Source organism: Gossypium hirsutum, chromosome D01, assembly GCF_007990345.1.
Source record: "Gossypium hirsutum isolate 1008001.06 chromosome D01, Gossypium_hirsutum_v2.1, whole genome shotgun sequence".
NCBI classification, from domain to species: Eukaryota; Viridiplantae; Streptophyta; class Magnoliopsida; order Malvales; family Malvaceae; genus Gossypium; species Gossypium hirsutum.
Window position 1 is genome coordinate 19,685,113 of NC_053437.1, and position 11,078 is coordinate 19,696,190.

An 11,078-nucleotide genomic window follows, 5' to 3' on the forward strand; every position below is an offset into this window, starting at 1 on the left:
AAGATAAGTCTTTCAAATTAAAACAACAAAGTAATTTGAGAAACTGAATTATATATAGATTAAGGAAAGAATAAAATCGATGAAGATGGATAGATGTATAAGATGTTTGATTGAACCCTCCATGAAAGAATCCCTAAAAAAACTCAATTATATAGCTCTAATCAATCCTCCAAGAAAGTATTCCTGGCAATTTGAAGTTTGAAGAATTTCTCCCAAAATCTTAAACAAGATTAAGTAAATTTTTTTTGAAATAATAATAATAATTGAATCTTGTAAAGAAAATTACTCTCAAGAGAGCTTTACTAATCAAATAACAAAAACATATTCCCAAAAAAAGAATGTGCCTTTATATAGGCTCTAAAAAAGAATCTCTTAATTACAATAAAACTCTTAAATTAGTTGAACAAGGAGTAGTCCTAGTTAAATTAAACTTTCTTGTTAAGTAGGAAATATAAAATTTCTAAGTAACTTGAAAGACTCGAAAATTTCCTAAAACTTGAAATAAATAAATATAAAAATATAAACCATAATAAATATAATATTGGGTTTACATATAATCAAAATTAGACTTTAATTCCTCGTTTGGTTACTAGTATAATAATATGATGAAAAAATATTTATTACGTATGTATTACAATAGTTAGATATCAAATAAAGAATAGTTAGTACAAATTTAAACTTGAAATTAGAAATATGAGTAATAACTATTGTAAAAAATAAGATTTCTCTAAAATAAGCGAAAAATTGTCCTTCTCTTTCCTAAAAAAACATGGGAGTGGCTAAATATTACCAATCGAATTAGTTTATTGCTAACCCATATACTAAATTTGATAAAAAGACCTCTCCAATCCTTTTTAATTTCAAAATTGAGCAAATTGGTCCCTTTAAAAAATCAGAGCAATTTAATTCCTATAATTTCGAAAGTGAACAAGTAAAGACAATTAATCATAACGTTAATGTTTTTCATCAATTGTACATAATTTTGATTGGTAAAATAACAAATTTAACCCTCGAAGTTTACACATTTTGTCACTTTGGTCCTAATTTAACAAATTTATCCCATAACATTTGAGTAAATGTGTAAATATTGAGACCAAATTTGTTTAATTTTTTAGAATTAAGGCCAAAATGACAAAATATATAAATATTGAAGGCTAAATTTGTTATTATATACCAATCCAAATTATGTGCAATTGATGGAAGACATTAATGTCGTGATTATTTGTTCTTAGTTGCTCACTTTCGAATTTGACAGGGATTAAATTGCTCTAACTTTTTCTGAGAGGGACTAATTTGTTCAATTTCAAAATTGAGAGGGACTGTAGAGGTCTTTTTACCTACTAAAACACGTGTGAAAAATAATATTCCAAAGCAAGCCCAATATGATTTAAACACTAATCCAAAGTTCAAAGCTCGTAATTCTTGTAATAGTCCCATTTAGAAATTCTGCTTGCGTAGTTTTCATCAAAGTGATTATAAGTTGAGCTCGCAAACTCAAAATAATGTGATTTAAAGTGCGTTTCAAAACTAAGAGATAGATCAACATATCAACTTATAATTGCTTGGGTTTCATCCAAATATGCATCACAAGGCAATTACTTTTTCAAACTTAAAAAATTGGTAGTTTCTATGAATTGAATTTAATGAATTTAACCTAATGCATCACACAATTAAGTCAAACAACCACCATTCAACTCTTATTTTTGTCCTCAAACCTGTCGATCAATTTGAATCATCTTTACAACTCTCAATCTATAGATGTACCGTCTTACAAATCTCCTTCATCCTTAGTCCGTTAACATAAGATTTGTCTAATATAAAAATTTCTATTTTATTATTTAAAAGATCATATAAAATTTTATAATTTAAACAATTATTTATGAATAATTTATGTGTAGCCAATCAAACCTAAACATAATTTATCCCACAATCCAATTTAATTAAAATAAAACTTATAAAATAAGATCGCGTAAATAATCGGACCTTGTACGTGTAAGAAGTAAATCTGGTAGTGGAATAATCATTTTGGCTTCCCTATAATTAGCAACTCTTTTTTTTTTTTTGGGTTCGCTCTCTTAAAAGAAAGAAAAAAAAGGCGATCATTTCTGTCAGGCGAATTTTGGTTCTCTATTAAATCCTAGATATAAACCGAACTGTAAAAAGGAAACACAAGATTTCAAAGATCGGAGTAATTGCAAGCAGCGCAGTAGCCTAACCGCACTGAAAAAATAATGGACTATCCTGGTTAGTCTCCACATTTGTTTTCCTTAGGCTTCTATTACTTTTCAGCCTTGAGTTTTTCTGGTTTTTTTCATTTAATTTATCTTTCAACTGTTCAATTTGTCTGTCTCCGGTTTTTAGTGTTCTGTTTGGTAGCTGAGAAAATAACAAAAAGAAAAGGAATAAGAGAAAAAAAAGTAACTCGGAAGCTTACACTGCTAAGCTTAGTCAGTATAATCTTCTTTGCTTTTATATTGTTTTTACTTTTTATTTATTTATTCTGTATGTTTTTCCTGCTTGAATTGCTTTTTATTTACGAGAGATCTATGGCGGTTATGCAATCGAAAAGCTGTGTTTTAGCCTTATAGGTTCCAACAATTGTAATTCAAGGTTGAATTCAGTGGAACTAACTCTAGGTTTTATTAATCATGGGATGTGAGGTTCCCTTGGAGTTTGATTGTGATTTCTTGGCATAAATATTAGAAATATGGGTGGACTATCTATTAAAGCAACACCAAATAAACTTAAAACTTTCTTGTGATGTCTTATGAGCATATTTTCTCATCGATTACTCCTGAGGATAATCTCAAATACTTTATTTGGCTAATTATGCTCTCTTTACGGTATGGTACCAAGCGTCATGATGAACAGTTTCTTTTGTTATTTGTTAATTTTTTCTTGTGGGTTCAACTTCCACAGCATGGCAAATATAGAATCTGGGTTACTACATCAGTCTAATGTTCTCTATTTGGAATTGTACAACTTTGTAGGAAATTCGCAAGATATGGCTGTGCCGCCAGTTGAAGGTGTTGCAGGGGGAGGGACAGCATATGGATGGAATGATGGTGGTTTAAATGTTTCAAATCCACTCAAGGGCTCAATTGACCCCACAGAAGTTCCAACTGCTGATTTAGTACATGTGTGGTGCCTCCCAAGCACAGCAAATGTTGGACCACAAGAAGTGCCTAGAAATTTAGAGCCTGTAAGTAATTTCCACACTGTTCTATTGTTGTTTAATATCTAATAAGAAATTCTTTTTAGGAATACATTCATTCAGGTTCAAGGGGTAGATTTGGATAGTTATTTTACGTTCTTATGCCTTGAGCTGGCTTACAACTCTGTTTGTTCGCACCATGCAAGCAAGCATTAGTCACAGTTGCTAGTTTAGACTATTGTTTTGATTCAGACTTGCATGTTTATATATCAAATCATGGTTAATAATTAATGTGTGCATTTTCATTGACCTGGTTATGTTTGTATAGAAAAGACAGAAAAAAGTGTTTCTTTTGACATTCATTTTGATCCAAATATAAATATAAATATAAATATAAATTTATTCAGTTTCTATACTAATTTTTTTTATTTCTGTCCTCATTCTTGTATCTTTATAGTCTATAGGGTAGCCTTCTCACGTCTTTGCATATCAGGTTGGAGGAGGTCTAAAGGAAACTTCAGCATATGATATGTATATTATTATTTTACATTTCCTTCTCACTTTTCAATAGATTGCCTTCTGGTACTGTAGTGTGTAGCTGAAAATAAACAGGGGTTTTTGTGCGTAGCAGATTTCTTTTTTACTCTTCTTTTCTTTCCATTTTTTTCTCTATTTTCATTTTAGTTCTGTTTTTTTGCATGTTGGTTATAAAGAACAAATTTATGGTGTGGTTACTACAAGAAATGACGCAGATGTTCTTTTAGTGGATATATTCCTCTGACTTCTAATGATTTTTTAATCTTGAAGGTAAACCTTCTGGCAGCTAGAAATGAGAGGGAAAGCGTTCAATTAGCTATCCGTCCAAAAGTCTCTTGGAGTGGTTCTAGTGTGGCTGGAGTTGTGCAGGTTCAATGCTGTGATTTATGCTCGGCATCTGGTGATCGGTTAGTTTCTGGACAATTTTGGTTCTTTTTATGTGATATCTTTAGATGATATCCTGACCATATTTATCTGGGGGCAGGTTGATTGTTGGCCAATCATTAAAATTGCGACGTGTTGTTCCCATATTGGGTGTACCTGATGCTCTTGTACCTCTTGACCTCCCTATTAGCCAAATAAGCCTACAACCTGGGTACTACTCTATTGTCGTAGTGCATGTTTTGGTGGCATGAACAAATGTCAAGTGACTTCTTATTGCTCAGTGCTAAGATGGTTGTGTTTGTTTTTCCCCTGCTGCAGGGAGACAACTGCTGTCTGGGTTTCAATAGATGTGCCAAATGAACAGCCTCCTGGTTTATATGAAGGGGAGATCATCATTAATGCTACAAAGGCAGATACAGAGTAACCTTCCTCTTTTACACTGTTTGCCTTGGTTTTTGTTCCATCATAGTCAATGAAATTGCAGCTGTTAAAAGAGTGTGCTTAATATTTTGCATGGGCTTTTGCATGAATTGAGTAGTGTTGCCCGTATTATATCAGACATTTTGTTATAACATGTAATCTCAAGTATTCATTCCGTTTATTCAGATCATCATCACAATGCTTGGGGAAGGCTGAGAAGCATCAACTATTCACAGAACTTCGTAACTGTCTTGATGCTTTGGAGCCTATAGATGGAAAGCCATTGGATGAAGTGGTGAATATCCGAATGTGTTCATCTTTGGGGTTCCAATTACATTTACATTTCATTTCTCTTTTCAATCTGTTCTTATGATTAATTGCTTTTTAGGTGGAAAGAGTGAAATCTTCAACTACATCTTTAAGAAAAGTTCTTCTTTCTTCATCATTTTCTGAGTTCTTTTCGGATAATGGGCCAGTTGATATGATGGATGAAGATGCCATATCGAACCTTTCTGTACGAGTCAAATTAAGTTTGACAGTTTGGGACTTTATTATTCCAACAACTCCCTCACTACCTGCTGTCTTTGGTGTATCCTGTATTTGACTAAGTTGAATTCTTTCTGTATTCATAATTTTTATAGGCTGCCACCTTATGACTGAGAACACAAACTAAAGGGTTATTTAGTCTTCACTTTACCCTGGTATAATAATTAAATTCAGATTATAATTGGAATTACTGGTGACAAGTTATAGGTACTTCATTTTCTCCTCTCTAGTTGTTGTCTGCTTAACTACGTAATTAGATATCTGATACTGTAATTGAGGATCGCTTTGGTGTCGGACATGGGAGCAGTGAGTGGTATGATGCACTGGAGCAGCATTTCAAGTGGCTTCTTCAGTACAGAATCAGCCCATACTTTTGTAGATGGGGTGATAGCATGCGTGTTTTAACTTACACATCTCCTTGGCCAGGTAATGAAGTGAATTGTCATTTATCTACTTTCACAGCTGTGATTTCCTTTTGTTGTTCCCTCTTTGATATATTTTACCTCTTCTACTACTGCAGCGGATCATCCAAAATCAGATGAATATTTTTCAGACCCACGACTAGCAGCATATGCTGTTCCACATAGTCCAGTGGTCTCATGGTATAGAGTTAGTTGCATGCTCACTTCTCTCAGGTATTTTGGTAACAACAACTGATGAATGTCCTTGACTTGTTGATGTGCAACAGTAATGATGCAGCAAAGGATTACTTGCAGAAAGAAATTGAGATATTAAGGACAAAAAGTCATTGGAAGAAAGCTTACTTTTATCTGTGGGATGAGGTATAGTCTGTTTTTCAATTGGCTGAAAAATTAGCTGCCACATACCCTATTAATGAGACTTAATGTCCTTGAAAGGTTCATGATGTCTCAGCTTTTTCTCTAGTGATGTTTTTGGTCTCCACATTTCTACATCTTTATCCTTCTTTGTGATGTGCTAGATGTCTTTTATGTTCATTTTTGTATTCATATAGTTGTTGTCTCAGTCATTAGCAAATGGATTGCTGCCTATCAGCATTGTATCACAATCTTGATACATTGATGAGAATGTAATTCTTTTTGCAGCCACTGAACATGGAACAATACGAGTCTCTTTGTAACATGGCAAGTGAGGTTCATGCTTATGCTCCTGATGCTCGTGTTTTAACCACTTACTATTGTGGTAAGATTTCATGTTCCACTTTGTTACGTTTTCTATTAACATGTCAGCTACATCTTCATCAAATAATTTGCCCTTGAGAAATTTTTTGTTGACTATTTGAATGTGGAATCCGATAGTTGTAACCGCCCAATGTCATAGTCTAAAGTTTCTCTCTTCTTTGGGTAATTAGTTGCTTCTGCATGTGTTAAAGAGGTGCCTGGTCATAGGCTGACTTTTAAAGGCTTATTGATCTGCTGTTCTAGTTGACCTGATATATTGTTGAAAATTATGGATTTCAGCAGTGTTTTGGCTATTTTTATCATATAGAATTAGCAAGGCATTCTTCTCTTAACTAACGTGATATTTTCACCTCGTTTGCTTCTTTCATGAAGGACCAAGCGATGCTCCTCTTGCACCAACTCCTTTTGAGGCTTTTCTAAAAGTGCCAAAGTTTCTACGCCCTCATACTCAAATCTATTGTACAAGGTATCTCTTGCTTATTCTAGCTCAAAGAGTTCTTCCTGTCCTGACTAATGGGTAAAACCTTTTTTTTTTTTGCATGCAGTGAGTGGGTATTTGGTAACCGAGAGGATCTTGTTAAGGATGTTATTTCTGAATTGCATCCAGAAAATGGAGAGGTAATGCTTACTTGTGGTTTTTGTGTATTTCTTTCTGTTTGTTTAGTGGAGTGAACTTAAACAAGAGTGTTCATATTTTGTCATGACTTTAAATTAATTATTATCTATTAGTGTAAAAATTTTCTCTGATCCAGATTTTAGGATTAAGACAAATGTTATTTACTTCCTTTGCTACTGGCTTCTTCGTCAAAATGCTTGACATATTTACCAGTGGTTGTGTTTCTGTCCTGCAAGTGTCCAACATTCCATACTGCAGAGATGTAGAGTTCTTATTATGTAATTTGTAAAAAGTAAAGCTTCTAAGCCCCAATATCTAAGTTATGAGCACTATGAAATGTTATACTGATGGGTGTGAGCTTTTATTTTAGGAATGGTGGACATATGTCTGCATGGGTCCATCCGATCCTCATCCAAACTGGCATCTGGGAATGCGAGGAACACAGCATCGTGCTGTTATGTGGCGTGTGTGGAAGGAAGGTGGAACTGGTTTTCTGTATTGGGGTGCCAACTGCTACGAGAAGGCAACAGTTCCCAGTGCCGAGGTATTCACCGGGCATCTCAAGTCCACAATGAAAATAAACAGAATGATATTTCAGAACTCTTACCATCTTTTATAAATTTTTGTGAGAATGAAAATATGCCTTTGTGCAGATAAGATTTAGGCGAGGCCTCCCCCCAGGTGATGGTGTTTTGTACTACCCAGGTGAGGTGTTCTCGTCTTCAAAGAAACCTGTTGCTTCCCTTAGACTAGAGCGCATTCTCAGCGGCTTGCAGGTAAGGCAAATTTTCATGTCAGCCCTGTGTCACATTATTTTAGCCCTTTTATTGCTTTTGAAATTTAGAAGAACTGTAGAGGAAAATTGATTCTATGTTGCTCCAACTATTCAATTTTCTTAAAGGATCCGCGTCTCGCATATGTTTTGGACATGAGTGTTAACCTGAATGCGTGAAAAAATTGGGGGATCCATATCCAAATCCAACACTCGTGCCCAAGTCCAAGTAACATAGACTTGAACAACGTTTAGGTATAGTTATGAAATTTGCAGCCAATTGTTGTTTACTTGTATGTGTATTTATTTTGCATACAGGACTTTGAATACCTGAAGCTTTATGCCTCAAGATATGGGAAAGAAGAAGCACTTACACTTTTAGAGAAGACGGGTGTTTATTTAGGTCCAGAGCGGTACACCCATGAACATATGGCCATTGATATAATGCGGGGTGAGATTTTCAGCAGTTGCAGATCATGTTCCTGAATTATTTATGCTATTTCTTTATTTTTGTCATTCTATTTTCGTTGATATATAGACACTCTTTATTTTACTCGTAAATTATATGCAATGGAAGGAGGACAAACTTTATAGCCACTCGCCCAGCTTTCTGTCAACTTTAACTTAGGATGTATGTTGAAGTTCCAAATTATATTGTCCTTGTTTTTGTTGATGAGTATGATATATTATCATAATCTTTCAATCGCATCGTAATGAATATCAATCATGCAAAGTAGAAATTGTAGAATAGGTATCATAATATCATGGCAAGGGGATGGGGCAGATTTTTGCCCTACCCGAAACTTAACCAATCTGTCTCAACCACGAATTTGTCTTAAACTTAAACCCCAAATTTAATAGAAGACCCGATTCTGATTCACCCCGACCCTGACTCGATCTGCCTCGTAACAGACCTGATTTGTTTTTTTAAAAGAAAAAATCTGACCCTAGGTTGAAGTCCATCATATTCGGATTTTTTGTGCCTTACTTATGTGTGATGAATGTGCCTATCCTTCTGGAGTGAAGGTGAGGGACCTTTTGCTGCTTATTGACAATCAAGGAAAAAAAAGGTTCAATTGGTTGAGGTCTAGGGCATGTCTATTATACTAAACTTTTGCCACAATTGCTTAATTGCCTCATAATCATAAAAATCCAAACCTCAGGTTTTCTTGGACCTGAAACATTTTATAAAGCAATTTATTTCGTAATTTTAACTTGTTGGAAACCATTCGGGCTTTAAGAAGTTGTTTTCATTCGTCCTGCTTTGCTAAATTTGTCCAACTTTTTTTTCATTGAATTTTGTTATGGATGAAAAACTTGAAAAATATATTATATAAATTTCCGATGAAGTAGATTTTAATTAGGACAGAGGGACCTTCCTCTTTTGCAATCGAAGCTCCATAGCCTATAAGAGCTTCGAATAATTAAAGTCTTAATTATGTTTTAAAATACGTTATACCATGTGATTTGAAATTTTTTTTATTTACTCGTCGGTTAACTTTACCACCTAATGATGTAGGCAATTATTTTTATAGGTAGGTCACTAAATGGGTTCACGTTTTCCAGCTAATATATATATAGATATTAAAAGCGCATAATAATTTTTTTAGCGCTTAAATTTTATATAAAAAAAATTATTTTAATTTTACGTTTAATTTGTTGTCTCTTTTAATTCTTGAACTTATATTATTTATCAAATCATTCTCAAAATGGATAAAAAAAGTTAATGTTTGTTAATTTTGCCGAGATGGAAATCCACATGTATGCCACATTAACAATTAATTAATTTTTTTACAAATTTAAAATAACAAAAACAGTTTTATATTTTTTAAATAAATTTAATAATTTTTGTGCTTTTCTTTTGAGTTTTTTAAATTGTAAAAAATTAATTAATTGCTAACGTAACAATCCATGTGTATGTTTGTGAATCTGGTGAACCAAGTGTAGTATATTTGTTTATACACTTGTAATTTTTTTCGAATAGATTGGTTAATAAAATTATTCATGATTTACATTAATACCCTTTGTATATTGTTCTATGGCTTTTGCATGCAAAAATAAAATGGAAGCAAATATTAGCTCACTAGTTGTCTAATGTTTAACTAATACTAAGCGATACTACGTTATTAGATCGTAATATAGAAAGATAGTTTATAATAGTAGACGAACCTAAACATGTCCTTAGTCTAACTGGAAATGAGCAAACCGATTGAAAGACTAATATGTTTTCCATTAAGTTCAATTGGGGAGATGCTTTGTCTTAGACATTGAAGCAGATGACTCCCAGAAGATAGAGACATAGATGTGACTGACTGGACTAATAGTACATCGGACTGGACCCAAGTAGAATAGATCCAAAATCCGTTTATGGAGTTATTCACTTGTGACGTTCATATTGTGACATACCTTAATCTTGAGTGGACGACGAATTATATATATGTGTGACTCGTATACTTTGATGTAAGTAAAAGCTTGAGTTCGAATAGATAAGGAATTGAAAGTTGATGCGTTGGGTATACAACTTCTACAGTATGTAGCATCATTCATAATAGTGGAATATGGGTAAATGATATCCTCTCATCAATATTTACATGATAGATGAAACTAAATGTGACCACAGATCGTTCATTTTTTATGATAAATGACTTGATTACTATTTGATAGCAGTTGACTTTTCATGAAGGAAGATGTAATGGTTACCATGAGATAAAATAGGATCATATTGGAAGAACAAACTTATCCTAAAGAGATTTGGATTACGAAATGTTACGATAAATAACAAATCAAATAATATACCATTTCAGATAAAAAATTTAAATTCAACTATCATTCATCAATAGTCACTCAATATTTATAGCATACCTACGAAAACAAGGCTTAAATCGAGCTTATGGAAACCTAAAATCAGTTTAGAAACAAATAGGAACTAATCTAAAACAAAACAAAAAAATATGGTAAAAACTAAAAACATTGGTCACCCGGCCGTGTGACAGAGCCCAGACCATGTAGCTCAAAGACATGGCCGTGTGACCAGACCATGTAACAACTTGTGGTTGTGTATTTCAGGGTCACACGGTCGTGTCGCCAGGCTATGTAACAACCTAAGACCGTGCGGACAAACTTGCACCAAAATTAAATAGGTTACATGGCCGTGTAGGGTGTCTGTGTATGGCACACAGTCGTGTGGCAGACCGTGTGCACCTAAAATACCTTAAAAAATAAGTCAATTCATCTACATTTACTTAGGTCCCAAGCTACACAATTTGCCTTCGTTTTTACCTATTCAAGACACACTAAAACACACAAATAACATTCAACCTAAGTGTTTAACCAATATGCTCTCAATGGCACCACAATTCAACATTAAACCATTTCACATTCATCATTTTCAAGCATGTACCTATCAATCATACCAAAACACCTTACCACATTCCAAACCAATTTCACAAGGCATGATTCAAACCACATATGCATACATGAACATACTTA

The 11,078-nt window shown here is 33.6% G+C and overlaps 1 protein-coding gene across 2 annotated transcripts; it reads left to right on the forward strand.

Moving 5' to 3' along the window:
• Positions 1-1,770: 1,770 nt before the first annotated feature.
• LOC107922530 (uncharacterized) lies at positions 1,771-8,186 on the forward strand. 2 transcript variants are annotated; one of them, XM_041087270.1, is made up of 17 exons: positions 1,992-2,244; positions 2,991-3,202; positions 3,962-4,098; positions 4,176-4,286; positions 4,394-4,495; positions 4,682-4,790; positions 4,884-5,084; positions 5,299-5,467; positions 5,562-5,643; positions 5,730-5,823; positions 6,106-6,202; positions 6,574-6,667; positions 6,747-6,819; positions 7,188-7,361; positions 7,471-7,593; positions 7,719-7,818; positions 7,908-7,970. In XM_041087270.1, the coding sequence occupies exons 1-16, from the start codon at positions 2,232-2,234 to the stop codon at positions 7,767-7,769; spliced, it is 1,842 nt and encodes a 613-aa protein (XP_040943204.1). In that variant the 5' UTR covers positions 1,992-2,231; the 3' UTR covers positions 7,770-7,818; positions 7,908-7,970. The 2 variants fall into 2 exon arrangements, with proteins under 2 accessions (XP_040943203.1, XP_040943204.1); XM_041087269.1 differs by lacking the exon at positions 7,719-7,818 and having other exon boundaries at positions 1,771-2,244; positions 7,908-8,186.
• The last annotated feature ends 2,892 nt before the right edge of the window (positions 8,187-11,078 follow it).

What these genes read in the sequence shown, in the direction of transcription:
- LOC107922530 (XM_041087269.1), top strand. An exon ending in TGCTCGGCATCTGGTGATCG is followed by an intron (nt 4,099 to 4,175) that starts GTTAGTTTCTGG and finishes ATCTGGGGGCAG; the next exon opens with GTTGATTGTTGGCCAATCAT. An exon ending in GAAAGCCATTGGATGAAGTG is followed by an intron (nt 4,791 to 4,883) that starts GTGAATATCCGA and finishes ATTGCTTTTTAG; the next exon opens with GTGGAAAGAGTGAAATCTTC.